The sequence below is a fragment of the Canis lupus genome, chromosome 20 (genome assembly GCF_011100685.1).
Source record: "Canis lupus familiaris isolate Mischka breed German Shepherd chromosome 20, alternate assembly UU_Cfam_GSD_1.0, whole genome shotgun sequence".
NCBI classification, from domain to species: domain Eukaryota; kingdom Metazoa; phylum Chordata; class Mammalia; order Carnivora; family Canidae; genus Canis; species Canis lupus.
The window spans coordinates 28,036,015-28,051,733 of record NC_049241.1 but is presented as its reverse complement, the minus strand read 5'-3'; the positions used below and the strand labels follow the sequence as shown (position 1 = coordinate 28,051,733).

The 15,719-nt window shown below is 41.1% G+C and overlaps 1 protein-coding gene across 1 annotated transcript in view; it reads left to right on the top strand.

Annotated features, from left to right (window-relative positions):
- Window positions 1-1,768: 1,768 nt before the first annotated feature.
- SYNPR (synaptoporin) overlaps window positions 1,769-15,719 on the top strand; it is a 290,161-nt gene continuing 276,210 nt past the window's right edge. The window contains exons 1-2 of the mRNA XM_038565948.1: window positions 1,769-1,957; window positions 2,099-2,164. Of these exons, the coding sequence (XP_038421876.1) occupies window positions 1,940-1,957; window positions 2,099-2,164 (84 nt within the window). The 5' untranslated portion in view covers window positions 1,769-1,939. The remainder of the gene's footprint in view (window positions 1,958-2,098; window positions 2,165-15,719) is intronic.

The window sequence follows — 15,719 nt, the reverse complement described above, 5'->3', positions numbered from 1 at the left end:
ATACAAATATACAAACTGTAGAGCACATACTAAGTACTTGATAACTTAGTTCTCTTCTCCCCTTAAGTTGCATAATGGCTTATTTTTGAAACAACTATTTCCAATTGTTTTACATTATCTGCATGTAGGAAGAAGAGCAGGAGGAACAAAACTGGCTGACTGCAGATGGTGCAACTCGCCCTTTGGAGTCCTTACTAAATTTTTAGTTTTCTCTAACAAAATTTATGGACAGGGGGCATCTACTCTGGATGCGCTCTTTCTTGTATGTTTGGCCTGCTGTCTCCCCTTAGCTAACTCCTAACTATTCATTTCCATCTTCATCCCCTGCTCTTAAATATTAGTCGCCCCCCACCACCACCACTCCACCCTCCACACACAACCTCCAAACCTTTTTGGCAGATCTTTGTAGTAAACAGATGGGGTATCTGTGTTGCTGGGAGACCACTTCATATGTGGAATCCAGTCCAAAGGGAGTGAGAAGGAAGGGGGCACACCAGCAACATGATTTAGTGGCTGAGCACCCTTCCTCATCTTCTCTTTTTCTGACACTTTGAAACCAGCTCGGGCTTCATTCTCTGTTAGCTCTTTAAACTAGAGCAGACCAACTTCGCCTCCATGACCCTCCATGTCCTCATCTCTAAAGTGAGAATAATAGCATACTAACCCACGGGGGTTATGTTGAATATGTGAACTAATGTTTATAAAGCTCTCAGCACAATTTCTGACCCACAGAAAGAACTCGATTGTTTTGCTGTTGTGATCTATCCTTTTCAGGAAGATTAGCAGAACGAGGGAGGTAAAAAAAAAAAAAAAAGAAAAAAAAAGTATGAGTTTGGCAGGCGAGGGCTCAGTACTATTTATGATGAATTCGGGGAGCTTCATTCGGGGGTTATTTGGCAAAGGATCTCAGCGGAAAAGCACGGAAAACTTCGTTTTTGACCTCTCATGAGCTGTGTGTTACCTTGGCCAATTCGGCCTCTGTGAAGTCTCTTTTCTTTTCTTTTTTTTTTTTTTTTAAAGATTTTATTTATTTATTCATGAGAGATACACAGAGAGAGGCAGAAGGAGAAGCAAGCTCCACGCAGGGAGCCCGACGCGGGACTCGATCCCGGGTCTCCAGGATCACACCCTGGGCCAAAGGCAGGCTCCAAACCGCTGAGCCACCCAGGGACCCCCTGAAGTCTCTTTCCTACCTTTAACGTGGGCACCAGAACTTGCTTCCTGACCTCCCGCAGTGGCCCCGAGAATGACCCCCTTGGGGCCCTGGACCACTTTCAAGATGACCGGGTCCCGCGCTCTCGCCGCGTCCGTGGGTCCCGCGGGTCCGCTGGTGCTGGGGAAGGCGCCGCGGCCCCGGGTTCTCGGATGCGCCCCCGCCCCGGCGCTGCCCCGCCGCACCCAGGGCGGCCCCCGACGCCAGCAGGCTTGCTTTGGTGTTCGGATGTCCCCGGACCTCACGCACGTCCCCAGGTAAGGGGCGGGTGCCCTTCTCTTACCTGCAACCCCTGCTTGCGCCCTGGAACCCCGCTGCCCACGCAGCCAGCCGGCTTTTCCCGCCCTCGGCCCCCCAAGTTTTCCCCGAGCCCGAGGGCGCGGGCGCGCGCTGCCGAGCCTGCCCGGAGCCCCGCGCTCGGCCTCGCCCGCCCCCCGCCCCCCGCCCCCGCGCCCCCCCGCTGCAGCTGGCCAATGGCAGCCCTCCCCGGGCGCTCCCCCTCCCGCCCCCTCCCCGCCCCCCCGCCGCCTCCGCTCGCAGCCCGGGCGCGCAGGCTTCGCGGAGCGCACCGCCAGCCGAGCATCAGCCAGCCCGCGCGGGCCCCGAGCTGCCCGGGCCTCGCCCCCCGGGCGCTGCCCGCCGCCGAGCTTCTGGCCTCGAGGACGACTCGGCGGCGCCCCCCGAACTTCATCCGGAGGGGAGAAGCGGTCAGCGCGCGCGCGAGCGATGGACCCCGTGAGTCAGGTAGGGCGGACCTGGTCTGGACAGGGCGGCGGGGGCTGGGGGCCCTGCGGCCCCGGGAGGCGGGAAGGGCCGCGGCCCCCTCCTCACTCCTCTCCTCTCCTCTCCTCTCTCCCTCTCTCTCTCGCTCTCGTCCGTCCAAAGCTGGCCTCCGCGGGCACGTTCCGGGCGCTCAAGGAGCCCCTTGCCTTCCTGCGAGCCCTGGAACTGGTGAGTGCGCGCGGCGGGCGGGGCGCGGAGCCAGGTGCGGAGAGGTCGGGAGGGCGCGCGGCGCTCGCGCAGTCCGGTCCTGGGCACCCCCCCCCCCCGGCGCTGGCGGGCACCGGCCGGGGGCACCGCGCTCGGCGGCGGCCGTGCAGACGGGCTTTTGCAAGCGCTCCGAGGTGTCATCTCCCCTCCCGCGGGCGCCCTCGCCGGGGCTGCTGCCTGGAGCCTCCCCGGGAGATGGGGAGGTGGGGAGCGCAGCAGATGGAGGGGCCGCCGCTGCGCTCCCGGCCTCACCTGCGCTTCTGCGGGGGGTCGGAGGTGGAGGGGAGGGTGGCTAAGGGGCGTGGATTGAAGGGACACTGTGAAGGCTGGGCCTTGCCTTGGCCAAGCTTGAAAGTTGCTCTTGGTGGGGACCGCTCCTTCGCCCGCCCGGCCCGGGACGCTGGAAGCGCTGCTGCGCTCAGTTGCCCTGCGGGAGCTCCGGCGAGGCGCCGCGAGGCTGTGAATGCGGTTGGTGGAGAGGGCAGGACGCCTTCCATCCCTGGTGTCATTCCTCTACCCCGGCCACTGCTCGAGGGCTCTCAGGATTTCCTCCAGAAGAACCTCCCCCCAGCTCCCAGCCTTCTTTGCTTAGCTCTCTTCAGCCACTGGGCTCTCCGAAATTTTGTTACTCCTCTGTTTTGTCCCCGTTCAACAACAACAACAACAACAGCAAACCACTCTGACAGTCCTATGGCAACCTATTGATAAGGAGTGAGGCACAGTAGCAGTCGTTCATTGAGCAGTGCTAGTGCTGTTGGCTTAGATGATGGTTATTCAGAGTGAAATCTGCAGATCGCACATTCCTCTCTTGCTAGGAGCTTTGAGGAGCAGCCGGACCCATCTGCACAGGGAAGTTCAAAGCCCGTCATGTAGCATTAATCACAGGCCCTACCACTGACTAGCTGGGAAATTATATAAGAGCGTGCTCTGGCCTCCCAGATCTCAGCTCTAAAGGGCTAATGTCTGGCTTTGGCTACACGACTTGTGGTGCATGATGATCCACAGGGTAAGCACTTTTGCCTTGTTTATGAGCCTGCGTAAAAATGCACGAATATATCAATTTGACACATGTCAAGACAACATTTGGAAGCCTTGCACCTTGTTCTGGGATGGTCATCCTAAAACAGGTTTCCTCACAGCCGGGTTAAACAAAGCAAGCAGTGCTCACAGTCCATGAAACTTCCGGTTGGCTTTCTCAGAATTCTGCCCACATTCATTCATTTAGCCATTCAGTAAACAATCCCTGTGGAAGAGCAGAGGTTTTTGATGAAAGTAATAGCTCCACTGCCAAACCATTGTCTCTCAAAACAAGATTCAAAGAGTTGACATCATTTTCTGATATCTTTTATTGTCTTAGGTTGTCACTTACCTGACACATTAATTTGTATTCTTTTCAGCCCTCTGACAACATCATGCCACTGCTCACCACACAGCCTCTACTGACATACTTCAAAGTAGTTAAGCCTGGATGAATTTGTTTAAAATGCAGACTTCTGGACATTAACTCAAAATATTGGGAAGGTGTATACCCAGGAATCTGCATTTTAAGCAAGCCCCCTAGATAACCTATCCACTTTAAGATTGGAGGACCACCACGATAAGCTATCCAGGTTCCCTCCAAAACTCAAGAGCCCTTTTAACCTTCACGCTCTTGCTATTTCTTTTCATACTCACGCCATAAGCCTAGAAAAAGTGTTTGTCTTTTAACTTCAGTTTAAATGTTACCTTCCTGAAGTTCTCTCTCACATTTGTTCCTTTCCCCTCTCTCTTCCCAAAATGGAATGATTCAGCCCATTCTTTGGGCTTCTATTACATTTTACTCATGAGAATTTATCACACTGCATTACAGTTGTTTTTTTCTTGATGTGTGTGTATGTGTGTGTGTGCGAGAGAGAACATTTATTACACCTAAAATATTTCTAGTCTTTTCCTTCTTCTAGGTCTCTGAGGTTCTAAGGTGGAAGAGCTTTTGCTTGCAAATCGGTGATTAGCTTCTCATTTATGGAAGAGAACCTGAATAAGGGATAAGGGACACACACACACACACACCCAAAAAACCAAACCCTTAAAAATTCATTTAAGTTAGTTGATCTACCTTTTAAAAGAGCTAAGGTAGAGAAATGAGAGAGGAGACAAGAAGGTTCATTACTGAGAATGTTTAATAAAGTGGAGAGAGAGAAGGAAAATGTGTTACGTGTATGCATTGGTGTGAGGAACCACTCTGAGGCATCTTTTCTGTAGAAAATGGTGACAATGAGAGAGTGATCTTTTAGATAGCAGGAAATTTGTTCTGTTTGTCTCTGTGTTCCCCACTAGTGCCTTCCATAGAGCTTGGTTAACAGTAAGTGATCAGGGATCCCTGGGTGGCGCAGCGGTTTGGCGCCTGCCTTTGGCCCAGGGCGCGATCCTGGAGACCCGGTGCATGGAGCCTGCTTCTCCCTCTGCCTGTGTGTGTCTCTGCCTCTCTCTCTCTCACTGTGTGCCTATCATAAATAAATTTAAAAAAATTAAAAAAAAAAAACAGTAAGTGATCAGCAAAAGTTGTAAATTGATCATGACATAACACGCACAACACCCCCCTTTCTCCTTTTCTAATGAGAGCAGCTTTAAATTGGTACTCTTTAAAGTCTTTGAACTATAATCCTTTTGTTTTTTTGTATTTATGCTGTAGAAATAAAAGTGTATGTAAAGATATATGTTCAAGGATATTGACTGCAACATCATTTGTAGAGGAAAGAACTGGAAACAGTAAGTCCATTAATAGGAAAATGGTTACTGTATGGTTCATACATGTTGTGGAATATTATGCTGCCATTAAAAATAATGAGTTAAATTAATATGTATTGACCTAGAGGTCAGTATATGTAATTGTCTTTGATAAAACTGTCAAGTGCAAAAATATGGGTTTCATTCCTAATACTTGGTAAATTGTTAAATGGAAAAAGGTGGCTTTTATTCTTTTAATCAACAATTTATTCAATCACATTTCAAACTGACATGTAGATCGTAAAACCATGTTTGTAAAAATAGAAAAAGGGGTGCCTGGGTGGCTCAGCCAGCTAACCATATGACTCTTGATTTTGATTCAGGTCATGATCTCAGGGTTGTGAGATGGAGCCTCACTTAGGGCTCTGTGCTCAGCAGGGAGTCCGATTTTCCGTCTCTCTTCCTCTCCCTCTGCCCCTTCCCCTGCTCACATTTGCACATGTGTATATGCTCTCTCTCTCTCTCTCTCTCATCAATAATTTTTTAAAAATCTTTTAAGAAACAAAAAAAGGGAAATATGGTTGTGTGTGTGTGTGTGTGTCAGAAAGAGAGAGTGATTTGTCTGCGCATAGAGAAAAACATAAATATATACTACTGAACTGTTAAAATTGATTTTTTCCAAAAAGTGTAATTTGAGATGCAGTGAGGAGAGGAGAGGGTAAAAAAAAGCTATGGTATGCGGGAAGAATCATAGACATATCATTTGTCCACAGTTGGACACATGAGTAATTTTAAAAAATAACTCATATTTTGAATGATTTCCTATGGATTGACCATATGAAGTGGTATTACTTCTAAAGACATCCTCTGCTTTTGGATTTATATAACCTTAGAGAGGAAATGCATTGTATTTATGTGCACTTTGCTTAGGAAAGGCTCATGGATATAGTAGATTGGAAGTTTAACGTATAAAAGTCAAGCCTTCAGGGAAAAGTTGTAGCCAACTTAAAGACTTTGAGGCAAAACTCCCAGTTCTTAGCCTCTACTTAAATGAGGTCAGGGAATTCTCACTATCTGTTGAGTCAAACCCCAAATTTAGGACATAGCACCGATTTCAATGGTTTGTTTCATTTATTCCCTGTTGATAGTATTCTATCCAGCAAATCTCTTAAAACATTATTTGGAAATGGTAAAAAAAAAAATTAAATTTACCCTATTTCTTCAACTTACTCTGAAACACTAAGTTGGTAGAGTCCTACCTTCCACCAATCACTAATTTTGCTATTTCAATTCTTTGCCAGTAGGAGGACTTCAGTCTTCCTCTTCTTCTTTTTTTCCTTTTAAAAAATACTGTCAGCACATTTTTTCTTCTACCATTTACAAGACTGAATATACATTTTGGATTTATGTGTAATGGAATGTGGGAATGGCAACACATTTATATCATCCAGGACCAGAATTGGTGCAGATGTAAGATCATCAAAAGGACTTCAACTCAGTAAATGATATTTGGCATTGTCCTCTAATAACATGATGCTGCAGGTCCAGATTCTGTCCCTCTGGAAATAACTGCTAAGTCAAATTGCCTGATTCTTCTAATTCCTATTCTTTGACATCCATCTCAAATTTTACCATACCATTTCTGCAGCAACCTAAACCTTGCATTTCCATTCTGTTTTTCCTTTCTGCCTTCCCAAAGGAGATCAGCTAATCCAAAGATGCAGTGTGTCTGACACATGAGTTGTAGGGCTACTACTTTATTTAAATGAAGGTACCTGCTTTGTATAATCTTCATCCTTGAATCTAAGTTCTAAACTAAGTTTTCCAAACAAACATCATTCTGCTTGCTTGATATTAATAACATTTATAATGTTATTGATAATAACAAAATAAAGCAATAACATAATTCATATAATATAATATATCACCATTTTAAATCCTTAATGAGAAAAGTAAGAAGAACTATCTTTCTCATGCAAGTTTCATATGAGGGACTATATTTCAGTGCTTTCAATACATCATCATGTCAAATCTATATGAGTAACATTTCCATTTCACTGTGAAGCTCAGAGATGTTAACTAACTCATCAAGAACAAAATTGTAGGAAATGGCAAAGCCAAGATTTGAGCACTCTCACTCCAAACTGTCTTCTCTTAAATGATACACATTTTTGCTTCCTTCAGTGTGGCAGGCACCTGCTATACCTTATCCTTAAGCCTCAAAGAAACGTTAAAAGGCAGATACTATCCTATTTTGCAGTATTTATCTCACCCACTAAGATATATTTTTGAAGCCTTTTCTGAAAATGCCAAGGAATATTTATTTGCCTTTAGAGATGAACACAACACATATCAGTTATCTTTTATATTGTTTTATTTTCTATTACTTATTAATTAACCAAGTAGAGTAGGTTCTAATTAAAAATTAGTATTTGTTCATTTAAAATATGTAAAAAAGACTATGATTATAAAGCCAATAATTTAATCTCATTTTATGCTCTTTTTTTTCTATTTTCTTAAAAAAATCTGTTTGCATGAGTCAGACAACTCTTTTTTTTTCTAAGTATAAACAAGACAGAGAATTCTAACATACAAGTTATTTAAATTATGAACAGCAATCTGTCATTGGGGTCTGATGTAATTTCTTTTTTTTTTGTAATTTCAAAAGCTACGTTAATGTGGATTTAATTATAACTTTCTAGACTCTCAATTAGTGACAAAATCATATGCAATTGGAATATGAATCAATAAATACATTTTTCATAAAAGAGCAGCTAACTCCCCAGTATGCTAATGGATTCATCACTTAATGCATTTCCAAGTTTATTAAGACAGTCGGTGTTTGGCCCCACAAATACAGAAACAAAGTGAAACATATACTTATGGTTTTTGAATCCTGATTTTAGTCTTCACTAGCATGGTAATCCTGGACAAGTTATTTAACTTCACGAGGCTTCATTTTTCGCATCTATAGATTGAATTGATAATGGCTTCTCTTTCAGAGGATTACCATAAAGATTAAGTAACTTAATGAAAGTAAACCTCTTTACATAGTGCCTGGGCTATAAAAAGTGCTCAACAAATTATGAAGGTACTGGTGATGATGATGATGATGATGATGATGATAATTATTTGGGTGATTCTGGGAATGATGAAGAAGAAGAAAGTAAAAGTCCATCAGAAGGTAATTTAGAACATTTTGGCAATCTCTTCGAAGTTAGGGTTTTGGCAAAATTCTGAAGTAGAAAATCTATATTCACCTTGCATGTATTTCTTGGAGCCCCTTTATCTATATACCATCCACGGTTGTTTTGTTTTGTTTTGTTTTGCTAGTTTCTTCCATAGCATAAATGACTCTGGGGACTTGCCCTTGGAGTATCTGCATTTCAAAGAACATTGCAGAGAGGCCACTGTTGAACCTAAAGGTAGAGGTCTCATGAAAGAATTGCAGGCACTTGGTTCTCAGGAGTTTTTTTGTTGTGGTGCAGGGAGAGACTTTTCCTAATTTTTCTCAAATCATAATCTATAGAAATTGCTTATTTTGGAATAGCTGAATGTATCCAACTGAATTATCCAGGTTGTAGACGAAAGTCCTTACAGGATCAACCTCAGGAACTTACTTACCACACCCTAATACTCAGCTACACCTGGCACTTGGGGGTCTCCCAGATAGGAACAGGGTAGCAATCCAGCCCTCATGTTCAAGTAGAGGCATTATTCTTAGTTCTGTCCAGACACACAGAACTGTACCTCTTCATGATACACACAAGAAAAAAAGGGTCATGTGTTAATAGAAAGAAAAATCTCTAAAAAGTGTGTAGAGAACCATGACTTTCCTTTGAGTCTTCAACTTCTACAGGCATATATTTGACTTAATATATAGCCATATTTGTAATTATTTGTAATTATTCTTATTCATTCAGTTAGCTTAACCTTTCTTTGAAAACCTCAGTTTTCTCACCTAAATATTGGGGACAGAGTCCCTTGCAGTATTGTAAACTTTAAGTGAGATCAAGCTTGTAAAACACTTTGTAAACTTAAATGTCTTCCAAAAGTAAAGATAATTGTGATCATGATGAAGTCATGATAAAGAAATGTTTTTTTCTAATCTAAGTGACTCTGGACAGCATATGATAATTGCCCTCATGTGAAGCTTGAGACATGAAGTGGGAGTGCCTTATCTTTGCTTCCAGAGTGGCTGAGTCCTTCCCAGCCACCAACTACCCTCTAAGCCTCTGCCTCAGTCTCTCTGATCTTTTTGGAACTCATAAGAAGAAAATGGTGCTGCCAGTTGAAGCTGATGCCTCATCAAATATGGGGAAGGTCCATCCTCACCCTTTTTAGCTCTCATGCTGAAATCCAGTTTCTTGCTCTGTACACATTTCACATTTCTTAGATGTTTTGGAGGACTGGTGATGGTTTCTTGCTGATTTGATGGACTTTTGCACATGCTTCTTCCTCTGGATATAATACTGCCTTTCACTTCTCACCCAGCCCCAGTTAGCTGGCATATTCCTCTTGTCCCTTCAGGTGTCATCTTAGATGTCACTTATTTTGGAAGGACACCTCTGAGTAGGCAGGTGTTGCCAGAAGTCAGCTTCCTAATGGCTCCCTGAGCACATTCTTTAATGACTTGTTTGCATTTTAGTTTTACAGCCATACTAAATGCTCCATGAAGACAAAAATATCATTTGTCTTATTCATCAGTACATTCTAAGTATCTAACACAGTGCTCGACACATAGTAAGAACAACTCCAGGGACACTTACAAATCCCATCAAAACATCAGGTAATAATAGGTCCTCAGTGAGTAATAGTTGAAGGAAGAAGGAGGAAGAAGAGAAGGAGGGGAGAGAATAAAGACTGAATACACGAATGTTTGAGAACACATTGGACGTAGTGTAATTTCCCCTTCATGATCTTCATTGTGAAGACAAATCGTGAGAACTATAGAAATAATTGTTTCGCTATTACTCTTCGTTGTGGAGGAGAGTGACTCACATAAGTTGACCCAACTATAAAAGGAAAGAGGGCAGTTGTAGGCGTACTCACTGTACAATAAAGGAGGTGAGTTCTTACAGCAATTAAAGTGTGAGAACTGAAAAATGCACAGGTCTCATGTCTCGGGTTCAAAGCAGTGAGCAGTGAGTCCCATTATTGTGTTCTGACCAGTCCTGTTCGCTCCCCTTGTGTGTTCCCTTTCTCTTCTTTTCCTGATTCTAATCTTTTCATGATTCTAATCTAATATCCTAAGAGAAAGAATGTGACTGGCTCAGCTAATAATTTTTTCAATGTGGACACAACTATCAGCCCCAGGCCACATCAGGTTATGCATTGGCTGCCCATGGATCAAATGCCCACCACTAGCTCTGTCGTATCCTGAATAAAAGGATCAGGAGCTTCAAAACATGTCTTCTGAGATTGTTCTTTCAGGGGAGGAGTGGGAAGGATATTTCTTGCAATCATGAGCACATTAGGCACAGCGAGAGGTTTACATGTCTGGTGGAAGAATAAATGATTTTTTTTTCATAAGTACATCTTTGATTAAGGTAGCACTAGCAGTTTTCTCAAGGAGAAGGTATTGCACCTTTGAGATCTAGGACCAACCTCCCTGGAATTCTCTGTGATGAGATCATTTGGTGGATTCACATTGATGATGTTATTTTAGGGGTGTACCTTTGGCCCTTCAACACACAGGGCCCATGAGCTTGTGCCATCTAGTTCATCACCTCTTCCTGAAAGGAATGATGAGGTTTTGCCTGTGATTAAATAATCCATTTTCAAAGGAAAATGTATTCCTTCAAACCACATGCCCTTCATCTGTATTCATATATTGGTAGGTTAATTGAGCTCTGGCCCTTCATGTTAGAAGACTAATTACTACAATAATTATTTCCTGTGTTTATTCATGTCATAGAAAACAGGAACACACTAATGTGTATTTCTTTTTAGTTTAACATTCTTACCCCAATTAAACTTTTTGTCCTGAATATATACTAATGAAAGAGTCATTGGTTTGCCTGGTGTGATAGGTGCTGTTTGAGGGAGGAGAGGAGAGGAGTTGGTTTGACAAGCAGAATCACCATGAAGAAAGGCAGCATGGGGCTTTAGGGAGCATGGGCTTTGGAATGAGCCTTATTCAAGAAAACTGCTCTTCTTTCCAGCCATTGAAGTGGAGCTGACTACACAATCATACTGCTCCTTGCGGTCCTGAGACATCAAAGAAAGGACACAAGAGTCATGTCTTTTGGTTGCCAGTAAGGTTAAGTAAGATAATGTTTGCAAAACTCCCAGCAGAATGTCTGGTCCATACTCAGGCTCCCTGCTTGTATCTAAGGAAGAGATTGTTAAACATGATGATATGTTATCGACAAATGCATTTAACAGTTCTAGCACAGTATAAAGTTTGCTCAATTTATTATTGCGTATCATTTTTCATTCTGTTATTATCTCTCCATTGGGAGAACATTGTGAGATGATCATAAAACATATACGAGTAATATGAATACTAATACATAGAGACAAGCACTTTACTAAGTGCTGTACATGGATTATTTCATTTAATCTCATCATCACCTTTGAAGGACCAAGCAATAACTCCTTTTGACAGATGAAGAAACTGAGGACTCAAGAGATCAAGCGACTTGCCTGAAGTTATTCCGCTAGTAAGTGATAGAGCTAGGATTTGAACCCAGCCAATTGGATGCCAGACTCTTTCATCTTAATCATTTATCCATGTTACCTTGCGTTAATGGTGACAACTCATTTCTCCCAGCTCTTGAAATTAAATGATTTCTCCAGTGAATATGGTAGGAACAATATATATCACTCCTTTTAAAGTCATGTCTTCTCAATCCCAATTCTGTTCCCTTTTCACTCTCATGCTGCCAGAACGCAAACAAAATTTCAATGCCCCCATAATGACTAGGAATATCCAAATTCATTCAGGAACTCTTTGACTCCTCAAAAATACTCCTATTCCCTGATAAATTATGTTGATCTTGTGTATCTTTTCTAACAAAATCTATATTCACTGATCTATTGTATAAAGAAATTCAAGGTCAGGAATGTGTTGTGAAAACATGCTTGTGAAGGTTCTGTAGAATTGAGAATGGATCTGGATATTTAGCAAGATGCAAACACCTAAATTATTTTTTAGATGCCTGATAAATTCCTCAAGTCAAACAAATTCCATCATGAATACAGAAGGAACAAATGAATTTTGTCTGCCCTTTGTGTGTCTCTGTGTATGTGAGCTGCCATTCTTTGGATTTGTTGTTTTGAAAGATTTATGTGCCAAACAAAAAGACATACCCCCTATGGCTTTAACAAGAAGTGCTCACATTTCCATCTGGTCTACCATGAGACTGCCTGGCTGTGCTCTCATGCCCTTAATTCACCTGATGGTTTTGCCTACACCTGATAGACAGTTGGCATTCCCCCTGGGCTCCTTCCTGAAGCTGGGATCCAGAAGAATTGAGAAAGCAGAAAGGTTAGATTGGAAGAAAGAGTGATACCAGGAAATTACTAGGCACAAACCCATGATCTGAGTGAAGAATGAAGTTCCCAGGAGATATTTAAACTGGAAAATGGGATAGGTGAATGAGGAGGGATTATGATGATGATACAGAGTGTGTTGGCTTTAGAGCCACAAGCTTGGGTTCAATAACAGAATTTGGGTATGTTCACGGGCAAATCAATTTTACTGAACTTCTAATTTCTAGGGATTTTACCTACATCAAAAATATGTTTACATGATAAAAATGAATTAATACCTGAAAAGCTTTGGATGAATCCCTTCATCTCCTTGAGCTATAGAATAGCGATAATATCCATAACACAATACTTTGGAATAAAATGAGCCAATATGCATGAAAGTTCCTATCAGAAGACTCAATAAATGTTGACCATTGCTGACTCCAGAAAACAAAAGCTCAGGTAGCCGAGGCATCTTTCCTGTAAGGGCCATGTCTGATGTGTTACCTTTAATGTTCATCTCTAGCTGCAGCTGTTTGAGGAAAGGGGGGAAGGCTTATTTGCATGTTTCATAATTCTCTACTAGAATTTATATAAGAACTTTTGTTGCCAGAACCACCTTGCAAATTCTATTTAAGAAACAGTTGAAAGCAAAAGCACAATTATTATATATGAATTTGAAATTTATCTTAAAAGACATGTACTTCATTGGTTAAAAAAAGAGTATATGTAAAATTGTTAGTGGTATTTAACTATTCTAGGGGAAACCACTAAGTTTTCCAGCCACAGCAGGTGAATTTGAAGTGTAAATATTATACTTTCTCTCCTTTTAAAATTATTTTAAATTGTTGGCTGGTATGTGTGTGTCTTTTAATGTCTGGCTTTATTTGCTACATTTCCCTCATTTGGTAACGGAAAGAATACTTGGATTTGACTGTCCGTTCATGACTGACAAGCTATGTGACCTTGGACATGTTACTTATCCTCTCTGGTCCTTTCATATTTATATCAGTGAAAATCATAACTAGCAGGCAGAACTACTGTGTTCATTAAATGAGATAACATTTGTAAAGAGTGATGACACATAGCAAACATTCAATGCATTCTTATTTTCTTTCCTTCTTTCCCCCAGAATATGTTTTATTGCTGATGTATAGAAATAATAAATTGGAAAATTCGCAAGGGTGAATTTTTTTCTAGACTTTCCTAGATATTTTGCCTCTCTCCCTCCTTCTCTTTCACATCTCTCTCTCTCTCTCATACATGGATGCATGCATTCTTTATACTAAAGGCCGTAAAGATTAGGTCCACATAACCCAAATGAGTTTGAGTGGGATAGTAAAATTTGGCAGGTGTGGTTGGCAGGGAAAGAATGATTAGACTGGACTGTCAAGTCCTAGATCAGTGTTCAGATACATTGGAAACCCAGGCTACCAGCAGGCTTTGGCAAGGTGACCATGAATTTGTGAAGCTGTTTTCCAAAAGGAATATCATACTTCTTTGTTTTAAAAAAGGACAAAGCTCCCATAAATAGTGGGAGTTCACTGTAATGGCTGTAAAGAAATGATCCCTTCGTATGTGTCAAGCTGTATATGTCAGTGCTACTATCTTATATACATAATTTCATTAATACTTTATAGTGACCTTATAAGGGTCACTTGCCCAACATTACAAAAATGATAAGTAAGTGACAAGCTAACATATCATTTTCGCAGGAAAAAAGTTACATGAACATAAAAAATTTTCAAAATATCAAAGTTAGTTATCTCTCAGTAGAAGAACATTGGGTAATTTTTATTAATTTTTGTGATTTAAAATTAATAAATATATTGCTTGTGAATGAAATGGCTCCAAATAACATGTCAAAGAAATCCGCCCCATGATACACATACCCAGTATATTTGATCGTGGCAGGCACAGAAGAGACAAGGATCAGATAGACATGGCTTGAAATCCTCCTTTGGTCATTTACTTAACAACCACACCTGCCAAATTTATTATCTTATATTTCCAGAGGCTAGAGGTCCAAGACAAAGGTGTGGATAGAGTAGGTCTTTCTGAGAGCCTTAAATGGCAATCTGTTCCATACCTCTCACCTAGTTTCTGGTGGTTTGCTAACAATCTTTGATGTTTCATAGCTTGTAGATGATACATTGCCTCAATTACAGCCTTTGTCTTCACATAGCATTCTCCTATTGTCTGTGTCCAAATTTCTTCCTTTTTATATGATACCAGTCAAATGTCATTACAGCCCATCCAACTGCAGTATAACTTTATCTTAACTAATGACATCTGCAATCACCCTATTCCCAAATAAGGTCATATTCTGAGGTGCTAGGAGACAGGACTTCAGACTTCCAACATATGAATCTTGGGTTAGGGATGTGGGGAATGGACACAATTCAACCCATAACAAATGGGTTCTTAGAATAGGCACTGTTTTGTCACCTGTTTTGTTCTCCTTAATATATCATGAATGTATTTCCATGCCACTAGATAGAATGTCTTTCCCCATAATTTTTATAGCTATATATTATATACTGTATGCCTGTCCTGGAAGTTATTTACTGATTTCTAATTTATGTACTTTTCCAATGTACAATAATACACTTTTCCAATGTGTATTTATAACACTTTTCACCTCCAAATACACTTTTCCAATGTGTATTTATAACACTTTTCACCTCCAAAAACTAACCTCTGCTTCAAGATAACTGGTTAGTATACTTCTTTTATTACTTACTTAATTTCTAGATGTAGAATTTCTGGTTCAAAAGGTTATATGTTTTTAAGGTATTTGAAACAATTGTCCTCCGATGAGGTGGCACCAATGTGGGCATTATCATTTAAATTTTTTCCAGTTTTATAGATGAAAGTGAAATCTTGATTATGTACTTTATGCATTGAAATTGCACATTTTTAATAAGGTTGTTTATATTCTTACTTTCTTTTGGGAATATTTTAATGAACAGAATGGATTTGTAAAGTGATAACTGAGGGTGCCAAACCCATGGTGCTTTTCACATGGATCTTTATATAAGCTGTTGCCTTAAACTTTCTGGGTCATTGTACTACTCCACCATTTGGAAATTATTTAGATTGCTATACTCTGACTTGGGTAGAGAGGCAAATAATAAGCCATCCTTTCTCCAAATCATTATATAAGAATAGATTTATATAATTTTTAGAATGATTGCCAAAGATAATTACTATTATTATAAATCCTTTATAACTTAGTTTTATAATACAAATTTACTATCCCATTTGTATTTTATTTATCCTATTAATATTAAATTTATTTATTATAAGTAACATTATTATTTTCTTTAAATTA